The following is a 15,595-nucleotide window of genomic DNA, read 5'->3' as shown; positions in this document are numbered from 1 at the left end:
AGACGGCTAAATTCGGCATCAACCTAAACAAGCGCAAAAAACTGAATAACGGAAAAAAAATCATATTAAAACAGCTTTGGAAACTGTTTTGAACTGAGATCAGAAAGATATTTAGGCAATTTCATGATGCAGGTAGCAGCTGTAGTCGACTAGGGACGGTGCAGGCGTCTTTTCAATATCAAAACAACTAAAATGGGTCGAACAGTACTTGCAGATAATTTGTAGTGTTTGTTTTAACCTACCTGGAGAGCGAGATGGGTGGTGTTTGCCTCATAGGACATTACAGTAAATAAATCAGCTTTGACAATCGCAAGAAAGTATCTGAACGTCAACTCAGTACACTTTTCTGTGATTTGCGATGTGACAGCTTACCCGACATTATCTGAACTGCCATAATGTGGCGAACCCCACCCACCTGGCACCCCACGTAAATCAAAACAAACGCTAAGGATTACTTGGAAGTACTCTTTGACCCAGGCTGGGTGAAGTTAAAGGCCTCCAGCCCCGAAGTTTACCGACAGCCTCCTCCTCCCGAGCACAAATCAATCACCCGGCTCCCAGGTACTGTGTTTCCACCGAGGAAGCAGATGTGCAGCACCGCAACGCACACTCTCATCTTCCCCCTTTTCTTTTCCTTTTTTTTTGTTACGTTTCTGGAAAAAATAACAATAAAAAAAAAAAAATAGCATTAATTGCAAGGTGCTTTTTGTCACGAATGAGGCGGCTGTGGAATTAGAGGGCAATGTTTTGACTCACACCTCGCTGTGTTGTGTTTTCTCCCCCCCCCCCCCCTCCTCCTCTTCCCTCCCTTCCTTTTTGCGCGAGACCCAGTTATTATCTTTTACTGTTGTTTTCTGAACTTTACAAGGGGCCTCTCAGGCTCTGGCCCTTTGATGGGGTTGAAAGGAGGGTGTGGGGGAACTTCTCAGACAAAAACTCTAGAGAGAGACGAGGAGGAAGTTTAAGAAGAGGAATAACTGGCTTGCTGCACAGCTGCCAGATCAAAATATTAAAGCCAGACTGCATGGTGGAAGATGAGTATTCAAAAAAAAAATAAAAAAATAAAGATGGTGGGTAAACAAGAAGAATGTCAAAAAAGGGAAGAATCTCCTGACACAAAATAAACAAAAGATTAAGCCCAAACTCGAGTTATTTACATGTAAATATAATGTATATCGACGGGCTTAATCTGTCAAGCTGAAATCTCTAGAAATGTGATTTGAGAAGGTTCCCGAAGGAACTCGAGGCGTGTACTCGTCCGGCACCACTGGAAGTTTCTTATATAAAATGGATTAGAAACAAATGTTTGCACTCATGTGGATATAATCAAGTCCGGGGCTCTGCGGCTGGCCTTTCAGCTGAGCTGCGCTAGGGGGATAAAAAAAAAAAAAAAAATAAATCCCAAACTCGAACTCCCTCTTCTCTCTTGTTTCCAGGAACCGGCCGCAAGGACTGAACGTCTCTGGGTGAGCTCAGTGCAGAGTGTTGCAGAGAACGGAGGGGAGGCGAGGGGGGGGGGGGGGGGGGGGTGGAGGGATAGGAAGGACGTTTCTTTTTCTCTCTTTTCTCTTTTTTTGGTTGCTGGCAGGAACCGCCGGCGACCCGATCTGCTTTCAATTACCGGTGGAGGATGATGTTAGCCCTCTTCCTGTCCGTTATGTCTTGCACATGCAAACTCCAAAACATCCTGGAGTCTCACCGCTGTCCTCTCATCCCTCCTTCCCTCCCTCCCTCCCTCCCCTCCCTCGCTCTCCCTATCCGCTGAGAGCAAAGTGATTCATCTCCATTTCAGAGGAGGGTAAAATGGCCACGGGGTCGTTTCCACTCTTCCTCGGCCTGACCCCATCCTTTAAGTGGCGGTGATTCAGTGGTCAGTGGTCCAGAGAGTAGTTAAGGGATTTGTGGATGTGCATTAGGGGGAAGAGGGAGGCACGGCTTCCATGCCAGATGAGAGCTGTTGTTGATGAGCGTTTTTTTCTTTTTCTTGCGGAGTTAAGTGGTGACGTTGTTTGGTTTATCTTTTGTTTTGTGCTTTAAACGAGGCAAAGATTGCGTGATGCAAAACAGTCTCCTTCTTTGCAGGGCCACTGCAAGGTTGAATGCAACTGAGACACAACTGATGGTAATTACAAACATATAGCTGCTAGATTGTGTCATTAAGGATGATGCTTAAAACTAGGCAGGCGCGTGTGATGAGGCTCCTCGCAAGATAAGCATCACTGTATTATCAACTTTTCATACATGAGTTTTCCATGAGTATTCTATCACATGCAATGCCAAATTCCAATTTCACTGTTCTCACTGCTGATGTTCAAACATGCGATTTCTTGAACAGCTGGTTCGAAAGCCTGTATTCGTCTTTTAGCAAGCTAGCCTCCTTTGGTCAGCTGAATTTAGGAGATTTGTTAAATTGTGGTTATTATTCCTGCAGAGGCAGAGGTGGGGACTCAAGTCTTAATTGCTTGAGACTTGATGCATGAAGAGAACTTGACTTGTACTTTGATGTCTTGAAAAGGTTTCTAAAGTCTTGACTTGAGATCTTGTGTTTGTGTAAATGACTTAGATTGAAAGTGATGAGATTTGTTCCAGCAGACGACTGAATTTAAATTCTGTTTTCTGAATTTGTATGGAATGATTGAATTTATTGAAGTTGAAACTGATTATAGAAATCAAACTTGTGATGCTCTTACCAAGTTTTTATCCTATTAAAACCATATTGCATTGAAAAGTCCTAGATATTTAGTTTTCTTTAAGATATTAAATTGATACTGGACTTTGTTCTGACCTGACTTGGTGTTCTACATTTAGACTTGAGACTTGGCAATAATGACGTGGACTTGATTTGGACTTGACTTGGCAATCTACATTTAGACTTGGGACTTGACTTGAGACTTGTGCCTCAAGACTTGAGACTGACTTTGGACCCGAGCAAAGTTGACTTGGTCACACCTCTGCTCAGAGATAACTAGCTTCACCAGCAGCCAAGCTTGATAATAAACATTTGTCTGACAAATTTTGATGACACTTCCAAAATATTTGGTCTATCTGACATTTTCCTAACTTTTCAGGGCCTGCCTAATCTATGTCTTGTCTATAGCTTTCCATGACTGCAGCAACCCATTCAGACACGCAGTACCTTGGGGACATCGATGGCAACTTCCCTCATGGCGCTGGGCTTCACCACGGACGCGGCCCACTGGAGGTCCTGCAGAGTGACCGTCACCCTCCCCATCAGCTGCTGGTCCGACGGCTGGTGGCAGCCTCCCAGAGCTCGCCTCAACGCATGCAAACCTGCACAGAGAGCGTTTACACCAATATAAACCTTTCACTTAGAACTATCATCAAAAGGAACAGATCAGAGGAAGAAAAAGAACCATAACTTTATTCATTTGGCACTTTTCTCTATGAAGTTAAATGCAAAAACAAACATGTCAACAAACAGTCAGTTCAAATTTACACTTGTGCTGCTGACTCTAATAACACAGACTAATATAGACAGGCTTTAGCAAACATTTAAAACCATATTGGGCTCTCAACAAACAAATTAACAATACTACAGCTGAAAGAGACCGAAACCAAGTGATCAGTCACATGCAAGTTTCTAAAAAACGAGTTTCCAGTTGTTTCTTAGGCAGGATACAGGCTTACATATTATAATAGTCACGGTGAATTGGATGGAAAGATTGTGATTTGAGATATCTACTGGGATAAAGGAAGGGATATGAAACTGGTGTTTGCTGGCTTAACAAGCAATGCTAGTGTCGTTGTGGCTTGAGGGTTTTGCTTCCAAACCCACATTCACCCAGTCCAACTTTTTACTCAAAACATTCAGGCTTGTACACGCAGAGATGATACATGCCTAACGAATGCAAATCTCAAAATGAAACACTAATTCCCCTTTTGACGGTGAAAATGATTGGGCTTGCATTATCGGGGAGAAAAGAGATTAGGCCGAAGGGAAGGGAACTGTAATTGAAGCGCTTAAGGTTTGAATGCCCCCGGCTACAGCGGCTTCAGTCTCCGAACAAAGAGGAAGAGCGGAGAAGACAGCAAAACAAACACCGATGTGTCAATGTGTCCTATCGAGGACGAGCCCGCGTTTCATTCACCTCGCAAAAGGGGTCACAGCGGGTTGATCCGAGGGAGAAAAGGTCTGGGCAAAGTCAGGTGAGGTGATGAGTGAGTTTGAACAGCAAACATACTGTAGGCCTCGCTGTAAGGACACAGAGCACGACTCTAAACTGGGAAAAAAAACGTATACTTATTAAAGTGACGTTGAACTTGTTGAACTTGAATGTTGAAAACTAGTACCTTAGTTTGGTAGTACCATAGTTACTAGTTACAGTCGCTTTCTTTATGTTTATTAAATCTTTCAGTTTAAACAAGTGTAACACCAAAATCCGGCTGGAGGAAACTTATGCTGCTGGAATGAAGAAAATGTTTACCAATGTTTGTAAGAAGGCGGAAAAAGGTGGGAGACAGAACTTTGACAAAATAGATTCTGCCAATATATAAAAAATGAGTCCCTCGCTATTTTTCGCCTATTTATAATGACTGATAAACGTTTTATTTTCTTCATTCCATCGGCATAAGTTTCCTCCATTTCACTTCAAACCGAATTCACTTGGATTAACCACAATTCAGCAGCATGGCTAGTTTTTTTTATACATTGTCAGAATCTGGTTTGTTCGCGTTCGTTTATGTGCTAGAAGTGTCATTTTCAGACGTGTTCCTCCATACAATGGCAGTGAATTGAAAGAGAAAGAAAATGCAATTGTCCAATCTCCTCTACTGGAGCACCGGAGCAACACATAATATATATATCATGGCCAGGAACCTAAGGTACTACCAAAGTTCAACCTCACTTTAAGCATGCATGTTCTCCCTGCTTCACATTTATACAGTTACACTCCCTGACGCCTGGGCTCTGTCCTGTAAAGCTATATTCTTCTACTGTTGCACACTGAGCAGCTGGGGTCAAGTGCCTTGCTCAGCGGCAGCTAAACAACAGTTCGGGGATCATTACTCATTTCCTTTTCCCTTCCAGATTTCCCCGGTCCGTGAGGGGATTCAAACCAATGACCTTCCTGTCACAGGGATTCTGTTTTAACAACCACTTGAGTTGTTATCAACGTCAGGGAGGGAAATGAAGATTGATTCAGGACTTCTCTCTGGAGCGCGTCTTCGGTGACAGCGCCTTCTTGGAATTTTTTTGTCTGATTTGTGTGTTTTTGCTTTGGGAGAGTTTACGCCATTCCCATTGAGGAATAAAACATGTTAACATTGTTTCAAAAAAAAATCGAGGCAAATGCTCGACATGCTCGTCATGGTGATAGAAGTGTGCAACAGTCTGTGTTCATCACCAGAAATTGATGGTTCTTTCGAAAAGGTAGCTAGTAATTTTCATCAAGAGTGGTGAGTCAACATACAAAATCCGGGCCGGGCGATCGGCGCGAAGGACGACATGACGAATTAACAAAGCCGTGCCTGACAAAGACCAGCTGAAGTCAAAACGCTGCTGAGAGCATCAATCAAGCGCACAGGGGATCTTTTTTTTTTTCGTCTTCGGCTTGTAATTTCCCCCCCAATTCACATTACCTCCAATTACAGAAAAAAAAACACAAGGGTGTGTGTAGGCAGGTCTGTTTGCAATATCGCATGCAATCTATACTAAATAGGTGGAAAAGGAATGTGTGAGAAAGACAAAAAAAAGCGGAGCTACGACGGAGCTCGAAACCCCCACGTGTGCATCAGCTTGTGGCCAGCTGTGCAGGTGGGAGGACGGGTCGTCTATGAGCGAATTACACGCTGAATGAGGGCAATGATTACTAGTTACAAAACCAACCCACAACCACGTTTCCATCCTCAGAGTTGGGTAACAGTCTATTAGCCACACGACCCTTCCCAATGCACACATCACACACACACACACGCACGCACATAAACTCTTGGCTTCCTCTTCTGAGTTGAAGGGGGGAGAAAAAGGGGGAGGGGGGTGGTGGGGGGGGGGGGGATTCTGGGCGGGAGTTGGGGTGGCGAGGCTGGAGGGGAACGGACGTGGGCCAGGGCTGGGGGCCAGGGAGCAGACGAGAGGGGATTTACGATCAGACAAGACTGCATCCTGTTTATATTTTCCAGGACCCGTCCGACCGAGCTAGGGACAGACAGAGACAGAGAGAGAGAGAGAGAGAGAGAGAGAGAGAGAGAGAGAGAGAGAGGAGAGAGAGAGAGAGAGAGAGAGAGAGAGAAGAAGAAGAGAAGAGGAAAGAGAATGAGAAGCACAATTAATGCAAGCGGGTTTGTCTTCCGTGAGTACGCCAGGTCAATGTGTTCCCCAGTCCCCTGTTCCCTGGTGTATGCTCTCTCTCTCTCTCTCTCTCTCTCTCTCTCTCTCTCTCTCTCTCTCTCTCTCTCTCTCTCTCTCTCTCTCTCTCTCTCTCCTCTCTCTCTCTCTCTCTCTCTCTCTCTCTCTCTCTCTCTCTCCTCTCTCTCTCTCTCTCTCTCTCTCTCTTCTCTCTCTCTCTCTCTCTCTCTCTCTCTCTCTCTCTCTCGATCCCCAGAGGTCGAAACATCTCATCCATCCCACCTGGCTTCTGCTCGAGCTCTTCTTCTGCATTAATGCTTCAGACCCGGCGCTGCTCAGACTGCACAAAAAACATCTGGTCCAAGTGGAAGGGACCAGGCAGGACAGGACAGGATGTGGAGGGAGGCTGAGGGGAGGAGGGAGATGGGGAGCACCAGCCACAACACCATATGCACTAACCCAATACCCTCAGCTCCTTCTCCGGTGAAAGAGGACACAACCTCCTTCACTGCAAGAATAAGACGGGATAAGGCAGGGGGAAAAAAAGCGTACTCGCGAAACTGCGGTGCTCCAAAACACTTTAAAAGATAAAAGATGTTTTGTGGACACTTGAAAAAGGGCAAAAACATTTCTTCAATCCAATTTTAATGGGAAAAAAAGGTAAAATGTGCAACAGCATGCTCCAAAACACATATAATCAAATGGAAAATAAGTTTCTGCCCCGGTAGGCCCTCTCCTAGGTCGAGATGTGATGAAGCTCCATTAGCGCAGAAACTTTGGCTTATTTTTTCCGTTAAATTAAATATGCTTTGGAGCATATAGTGTTGTCTATTCTACATTTCTGCATCAGTTGCATTCTACTCAACCCAGAACGTGAAACCGGATGTGCATATAACTGCTTTCACAGTGGGAAATACCGTATGGGCCTAGCGTTAGTGCAAAAGGGCCTAGTCAAGTATGGCCACATGCAAGCCCACGAGGACTGAAAAACGAAGCTGATAAACGTTTAATAAATGTTTCACCCAGAATCATCTGAGACAGTCTGCAGCAAATCTAGCGCGTTGCCAGGAGTAATGTCAAGCCTCGCAAAGAAATAGCCTGACCAGAGGGGAAATGGGGTTCATAAGCCGCAGAGCTCCGAAACCAGCGTGGACGCCCGGAGGACAGCGGAAACTCGATTCAATGATGTGACTTTAACATTTTGCTTTAGGGATTCTCTCTCTCCTGACTGCTCTTGGCTGACTCCGAGCACACATTTGGTTTAGTTATGAAAACATCCGATGGGAAGGGAGGGAAAAAAAAAAAAAAGAGGCAACACAACACAATTTAATCTGAACCTTATGTGGACTCATTTTTTTCTTTCTTTCTCTCGCTCCTTCTTTCCAGAATGTTTCAAATTCGCCAGAGATCTAGTGGGAATAGAGAATAAGGGGCCCCCTAAACGTACAAGAATGCACATTTGCAAAACATCACACCAGGGCACAAACTAGGTATGGAAGAGGGGGGAAAACTCATTTAACAGAGCTGGAATTGGCCAGGGAGAGCAGAGGAGAGGAGATGAGAACGGTTATTTGTGGTTTTTCAGCGGGGATGGTCCTAATTACGTGGGTCCAAAACAGACCTTCCCCCAAATCAAGGCCTCCTCTCCAGGTCACCTCCGCTGACCCTCGCGCCAAATTGGCCCTCGGTATTGCAAAGACCCAAACCCCAGAATACAATACATTATGCTCACAGACACTTCAACTTGCGATGACACCACATGTAACGATGTCAAAATGACGGACTGGACTTTGAAGCGGCTGCCATCAGCGAAACCATGACTTCTCGTAACTGTTTGCGGAGAAAAACAAATGTGTTCGAGCACTTTTGAGCATGAAAGCGATCTCCTTTTCGTGAAGACATCAGGCTTTATTGCAGCAAGCATTTCCTTAAACAATAAGTTTAAAGGGGCGTTAAGGAATCCATGACTTTTATCGACCTCTATCGGCGACCGGGGAACATCAACATCGACAGGTCTTTGGCACCGCTTACCATCGCCTGTAGTTGACACAAATAGAGTCCTATTTTCACAAGAGAGACAAATAAGCTAGCTTATACAAGCAGACATCCAACAGAGATGTCTAGTGAATAAGTAATATATCACGATGCAAAATACTGGAAGTAGCAGTACTGCTTTGTCATTTTGTCATACTTTTTTTAGCTTCGTAGCTGAAATGTCGCACTCACTAGTAGACCTGGCCACCATCGAAGAGCAGCTGAAAATGTGATTTGGGGGGGGTGTAACAGTCAGAGATAAGCCTAGTGTGCTTTTGGAACATTGTTTAGTTGCAGTAACAGATTACGTCACTGGGCGGTGTAATTCTGCTCCCAGTCTTCTGGTCTTCTGAGCCATAAGTCTCTTCAGTAATGACTTGGTACGTGTTACACTATATTAATCTACACAAGTATGTTTGGAGAATATAGTGCCGTGGAGACCAGGCATTGTATGGTTGACAAGTATAGCTGAATAAAGCGGTACATGTGAATATCCCAATCATGTTGTCGTCCGGCTCCGTCAAGCTATCCAAGAAGATATTGGTAAAGCTAATATAAGCCAAGACACGACCAAACGCGTTCCAGGTGTCTTGGTATTGATCGACAACCCTATCAACCCCTCACAGATATATATATATATGGTCATTGTGTAAATCTTAATTTACTGCACCTTTAATTCACATTTTATTAATGAAAAGAATTCATGCAACTGCACATAATCTCAGCGAAACCTCGCTCTGAGATCTGCCTCTTCGCTTCAAGGAGGGAAAAAAAAAAAAAAACTGAATTAGGAAGTGTGCGGAGGTTAAAAGTTCCAATGGAAGACTTCAAAAGGGAAACTTCACAGAGCTCCATTGTCAGAGACAGCAGCTCATCAGAGGAAGGTGTGTCAAAAGGACTCCATCTGCACTTCAGCAGCGCATTCCACATTTCAGCAGGGAAGAGCGCGTGTTGTGTTGTGTTGTGTTGTGTTGTGTTGTGTTGTGTTGTGTTGTGTTGTGTTATGTGCTGCGCTGCGTCGTGCCGAACGCCCCCGAGCGCCGCGGCTCTCCAGCGACGATGTCCTCGGATGAATTGTGAAATACTTTCTGCATTACGCCATTAAAAAAAAAAAAAAAAAAAAAAAAAAAAAAACAGGAACGTTTTCATTACTCGCCGGGGCTTCCGGAACATTCTCTGCACCTGTATTTACAATACCCAACATCTGTTCCCGGAGCTGAAACACCGCAATAATATGTGCTCTTTAAGTGTGCACACACACACACACACACACACACAGACGACAAAGACAAATACATGTACACACACACATCCAAGTCACACACACACACACAGACACAGCTGTCACTGGGTAAAGGTAAGTGCCGGGGTTAAAGAGTACAAGGCGAACATTTCCGGATTTTATAAACAGAGGCCCCAAATAAACTTCACATACTGATCCGACTGATATTTATGTGACCTGTCCTGAAATTCCTGAAGTGTCTTTAAAAGGACAGAGGAGTTGGGAAAAGCGCTTTATATGGGAAGGCTGCCGGCGTAAACACCATCGAGCAGTTAGCACTGTTTGGCTTGTTCACGTCTTCCACTGCTGAATTTATGTCAAACACACACAAAACTCTGCTCGTTTTCGCCGCCATTGTTTCCTTCTCATTCTTACACAACAGACAAATCTCGCTTCCTCGCTTCCTGGAGCAGTCGGCCGGGAAGATCAATAGCTTGGGATAAAATACGCTCAAGTACTGAATATTTAGGTTTGGGGGCTTTTCACTAAGCGTGTTAACCAAATCACTTTACACATTTACCAAGTAAATCACTTAGCCCGTTTAGTCTAAGCTGGAAAAATGGACGTAAAATATCTCGCCTGATCTTTGCCGTCAAATAACAGGCTAACCAAAAAGCTTTTCAGTTGACAATGTGCAGAGTTGTGTGTTTATTATTCCACATAATCAATTTTACTAGCCCTTTTTGTTCCAGTGGGCTTCCCCTGTTTAGAGAGGCTTGTAAACAGTGTGTCCGGATGTGGCACAAACCAAACAAGCGTGCACGTACACACACACACACACACACAAACATGCACACTCACACACGCAATTTACACTGTTTAGACTGTGGAAGTGAGTCATCTGCTCGCAGCGGGATCAGTTGAACGCCAACAGGACGACACAGAGACGCCCAGAGTCTGTGAGACTCCATGAGACCACATGATAGGTTCCAATACCACACAAAACACCTCGAGGGATTCATTATGAAAAGCTGTTTTGTAATCTGGGCTGAACTGGGAACGGGGTCGATGTAAAAGTTGGGGAAAATAAGATCAGAAGAAATCAACACCTATGTGGTTATATCAGAGGAAATCTTTAGATAGGATCTTCTGTGCAAATACAGAAAAGAGTAAACTCCCTTCACACACCATTAATTGCTCTTTAGAATCAGCATCACTTCATTTTCCATTTACAATAAACAGTATGACTGACTAGCACTGCAACCGCCACTGCAGCCTATTCTTCCCTCACATGCAGACTGAGCTGAATAGGCTTTTTATAACACACAACTCCAAGCTTTCAAACTGCTGCTTGCCAGATTGTTCTTTGCACAGTCTGATGGCTGCAAAATGGAATTATCTGAACACAGCAAAAGTGCAGCAGTACTGCAACTAGCGTGCAGCAAAATTTGGGATTTCTGCAATGATTACATCTGCTGACACACATCTCACATAGCAGAGAGAGCGGTGAGAATGATGTGACGAAGATCTACATCAGATACTACAGAAACGCATTTTTCTACTGTCACTAATCCGGCAGATCACCTTCATGATGACAAAACTATCAGTCCAACTGTAAGAAACTATGATGAAAGTCAAAACAAGAGTTCAAAGGAGGAGGAGTTTGATTAAAAGTTAGCACCCATAAGCACAGAGAGACTGATGCAGGAATCTGGTTAATTTGTTGCAATGAAGTTGTGTGTTACACAAAATCCTGACCAGGTGACTGATATAAAAAAAAGGGATGATGAAATAGAGAAAAAAAATATATTTACATGCATAATGTTGTTAAAGAATATCTGAATAAACCACTAAGGGAGTGTCAATCCAGTGGGTGGGTGGCTTTTATTCCCCATTTCACTGTTTTGTTTTGTGAATTCAAATCAGTGTATTTAAACGGAGGGTTGTCTAAACTGACATTAGGTTCAATGCTTGACACTGAGCTTGGCTGTTTACTTCCCTGGCAATACACCATTTGGCCACTAGAGGTCCTCATTTAGGACGACCACCCTGCAGCTTTAGTGGAACTGACCTTTTGTCCTGAAACAAAGAGCAGTGAAGCAACTGTGGAAAATAATTATGTACTTTTACTCAAGCACTGTACAGATTTGAGATGCTTGTACTTTATTTCAAACTGTATTTAAAATTTAAGGAACTTTATGTTGTTGATCCACTGCAAACACAGTTTCTATTAGTTACCTTTATCAAAAAGTTTTGCATTCAAATGTGATCAAACATGATCAGCTCATAAAAATTATGTTGTTGTTTTTTTAACTTCAATTCAGCCATCATCTAGTAGTAGCAACCAGAACGACTGGACCATCAACCACTTTAGAGTTATGGACTTATTATGGTCCTGTACACCTGTAAAGAGATTTTAGTCTAAGATAATTAACATGCTGTCTGCTATTTTGAGTGTGAATACACCACAATGCCCTGTAATATGTCTTCTAGGTGATAAGACATATATAAAATAATAAAACATTCAGTCAAAAACTGTGTATACTATAATTACACTTGCCTTCCTGTTAGTCGAACATATAATAATGATGAACTTTGACTTTAATAATGATGAACTGGACTTTGGATCATTATCAGATCCCACCTGAACAGGAGTCTCAATGTTAAATTTGTAATTATGTGTTTCATAGCAAACAAACAGAAAGACATATTGCAAGAACACATACATAAGTAAAGAACTGTTAACTTCTACCAACACCACAGTCAGGTAAACTTGATGACCTGCACTGTAAAAGCCATTAGGAGTGCATACTTAATAGTGACTTTTGTCTGGAGGTTTAGAAACTCTTCTTTTCATTAAGGGATCATAGTGTTTAACCTGGCTTCCCTTGGTCAGGGCATAAGATGGAAAGAGCAGGTTTTCTTAATATTCTGTGCAGTCGGTGGAGGCTTAAACGGATTTGAGGTGACCTCGATGAAGTAGACTTTAATAGATGTGGTATGGCGGTCTTCTTGTAATTACATTACATTCAAATTGGCCGGTCTGTGATCAACAGTAATTAAGTGCTGATTATATAACACATCTGTGGTCAAGAAGTTGTTTCTGAGGGTCGGTACGACTCTGACTGGACAAACAAAAACAAAAAGATTTCCATCCATTCTTATACACACATACAGGCATGCACAAACATGCTTGCAAACACACACACACACACATACATGAAAACCACCACCTTGGCCTTGCCATCCTTCCCCTCGCCCTTCTCCAGAGATGAAGAATTGATTTAAATAGTCTTGTGCAGACGTGCTCCATAAGCAGGGCGCTATTGTATTAAAGGCAGGATGTGAACCCCCCCACACTGTGTTTTTCGTGTGTGTGTGTGTGTAAATTTGATGTGATAAGTGTGTGTGCACGCTTTTCAGCAGCTGTGCAGGGGGGGGGGGGATCTCATGCGTGACCCTAGCCCGTCCCAGCCGCGATGTCCCCCCATCTTTATTTTTCAGGAAGCGGTGCGTCGGAGATTGCGTTCCCCCAGCAGCTCATTGTTACCTGAGCAGGAGAAGGAAACAACTGCGGTTCCTACTTGAGATGTGTTTTTATGCCTCTTCTGCTTTTGTTCTTTCTCAATGAAAGCAAAGAAGGAAAAAACAGATATCAACTTGTGGGTACACGTGTGCGCTTTATGTGGCTGTATTTGTGTCTATTTATATGTATCCATGCATGTGCGTGGGTTTGGAGGGGGGGGGGCGGTGTTTCTAAACTCATCCGCACAAACACACACAGGCACAGACAAGCAAAACACAGTCACAACTCTACACTTTTTCATGTGTGCATTTCACCTAAACTCATTAATAATGCCATATTAGGGGTTTATTTCCCACTGGGTCCATCCAAAAATGCATGCACTCCTGTCCTGGTACCGTAAGGCTAAAGTGTTAGCATGTGCACCGGACAGATATCTACCGGACTCACAGAGATGATTTTAGTGCCAATGCCTTCGTCTCATGTGACCAATGGGCCAAACTCCCAAAAAGTCAGAGTCCTTTAAGGGACACGGTGTTCACTTGTGTATAGAAAGTGAATACGATGAAAAGGAAACCATGTTTTGCATATTGTACAACTAACTCTGTCCTGTAAAGCACAAAGAAACCTGTCATTGCATGTTAAAAAAAAAAAGTAAGACCTCTAATAAACTCTGGCAGCCATATTGGAGATCCTCAGGGAACTGATCATTTTGCAACCAATACATATTGGTTTTGTGTTTAGATAATGTCAGCTTGTTAGCTAGCTACCATACTATCTGCTTAGCTAACTATTACTGTTTTGTTGTTAAAGACCCCATGAAACAGCTTCTTTACTTCCTTGATTTGAAGCATTTCCAAACAGGATGTTGGGGGCGGGACATAACGCAGCGAGGGATCATTCAAAAGTCTAAACCGATGGAGTATGAGTCAGGGAGAGAAAGGCAGTTTTATTTGATGGGAGGGGTGCAGAGGGGCGGGATTGTTCAAAAATCTGATGGTTTTATTGGTTGGTGCCTCCTGGTGCAGCATGATGTCACCAGGAAAGATACTCTGTGTTCCAGGAAGTAAAAAGTAATGGGAGTTCATTTCATGGGAACTTTAACATATCTGATTTGCACTCTAGCTAACATAGGAGAAGCATTTGTAGCGGCTAGTAGTTACATACGTTCACATTAACATTGGCTGCTTTGCTACATTAGCCTGCTTGCTAGTTAGCTAGCTGACAAAGCCAAAAATCAACAGTTTGTTCAGGTTAACTGAGCTGACTCTTCTCAAGCTACAACTCGGAGTGTTTTGGAGTAGAGACTAGGGCTGAAGACAAAACAAATCCACCTTATCACACTATTCACTTTCACTTAGAACATTACTGAACCACAACACCATCTTTTTCAGGTAACGTTATCTCTCTTTTTCTTGCCTCTCTTATAGATAACCATTATGGCACCACATGTGGTTGCCAGCAGATTTGTGACGCAGCTGCAAAGCTTCCATAACTGTATGTAATAGATTCTAAGGCGTTAAATTCATAATATAATCATTCATAATTTATTTCAAAACTTTTTCAGACTTTTTAAAGACCCACAGATACCCTGGAAAGAAAGAAAGAAAGAAAGAAAGAAAGAAAATGTACTCTGGAGACTGTTAGTTTTCCTGTGGTGTACTTGTGAGGAGCTGTGTTTGTCTAGTGATTTGGGTTTGGAGACTTTGGGGGGAGCGAGGAGAGTCGAAGAGGGTTGGGGGGGATGTGTTCTCCCTCCGGGGAGCGGGGAGGTTTCTCTGAAAACACCGCCAAGCACGTCTGGCCCTCTGCGGACAGTAAATCACGCTCTTCGCCGGAGTGCTTCCGCACAGCAGCCCCAGTTCCCTCCTCAGCTGGAAATGCAATACGCCACGTACCCCAAGCACTGGGACCACCCAGGAGGCACATGGGGTCACACACACACACACACACACAGAAAAACAATTGTGCATGTACTCATACACACAAACACACACAAATAGGCACATAAATACACACATATAAGCCAATATCCTTGTCCTCTGGATGCATGTTCTTGTGAGGTGGATTGGTTTGTAGAGTTAGGGTTGAGGGGGCTGAGGAATTTCACAACAAGTGGTGGTTTCAGTGGTTTCTCTCACTGGGATCTGAACACCACCGAAAAATCCCAACTTCCTCTTGGGCGCATATCAAAGAACGGTTGACCCTCTGTGTTCAAAAGGGGCTGCAGACATGTGATACACTCCAACAAAACATCACAACAAACTGTTAAAAAATAATTTGGGGGGAGAGGAGTCTCTGCAGAAAACCATGACTAGGAATTGCGGTTTGGGCGAAGTACTGATTGTGGCAAGCGGAGGCGAGGTCGAGCGTTGACCGGGAGGCAGAGGGAAGACGATGAGCGTCCTGACGAGATACCTGATCGTCAATAACCCTCTGTTATTTATGCCCTGTTTGGTTATAGGTTGTCTGAGACTAGGATGTGCAAATACCGCTGCTCCGAAAAGACTGA

At 43.6% G+C, this 15,595-nt stretch overlaps 1 protein-coding gene across 1 annotated transcript in view; it reads right to left on the bottom strand.

Moving 5' to 3' along the window:
- afg2a (AAA ATPase AFG2A) overlaps window positions 1-15,595 on the bottom strand; it is a 116,689-nt gene that overhangs the window by 91,627 nt on the left and 9,467 nt on the right. The window contains exon 11 of the mRNA XM_078289188.1: window positions 3,137-3,291. Coding sequence (XP_078145314.1) covers window positions 3,137-3,291 — 155 coding nt within the window. The remainder of the gene's footprint in view (window positions 1-3,136; window positions 3,292-15,595) is intronic.

This window comes from Centroberyx gerrardi, chromosome 16 (genome assembly GCF_048128805.1).
Source record: "Centroberyx gerrardi isolate f3 chromosome 16, fCenGer3.hap1.cur.20231027, whole genome shotgun sequence".
Lineage (NCBI taxonomy): Eukaryota > Metazoa > Chordata > Actinopteri > Beryciformes > Berycidae > Centroberyx > Centroberyx gerrardi.
Note: the sequence above shows the minus strand (reverse complement) of the source record. Positions and strands in the feature narration are given on the sequence as shown.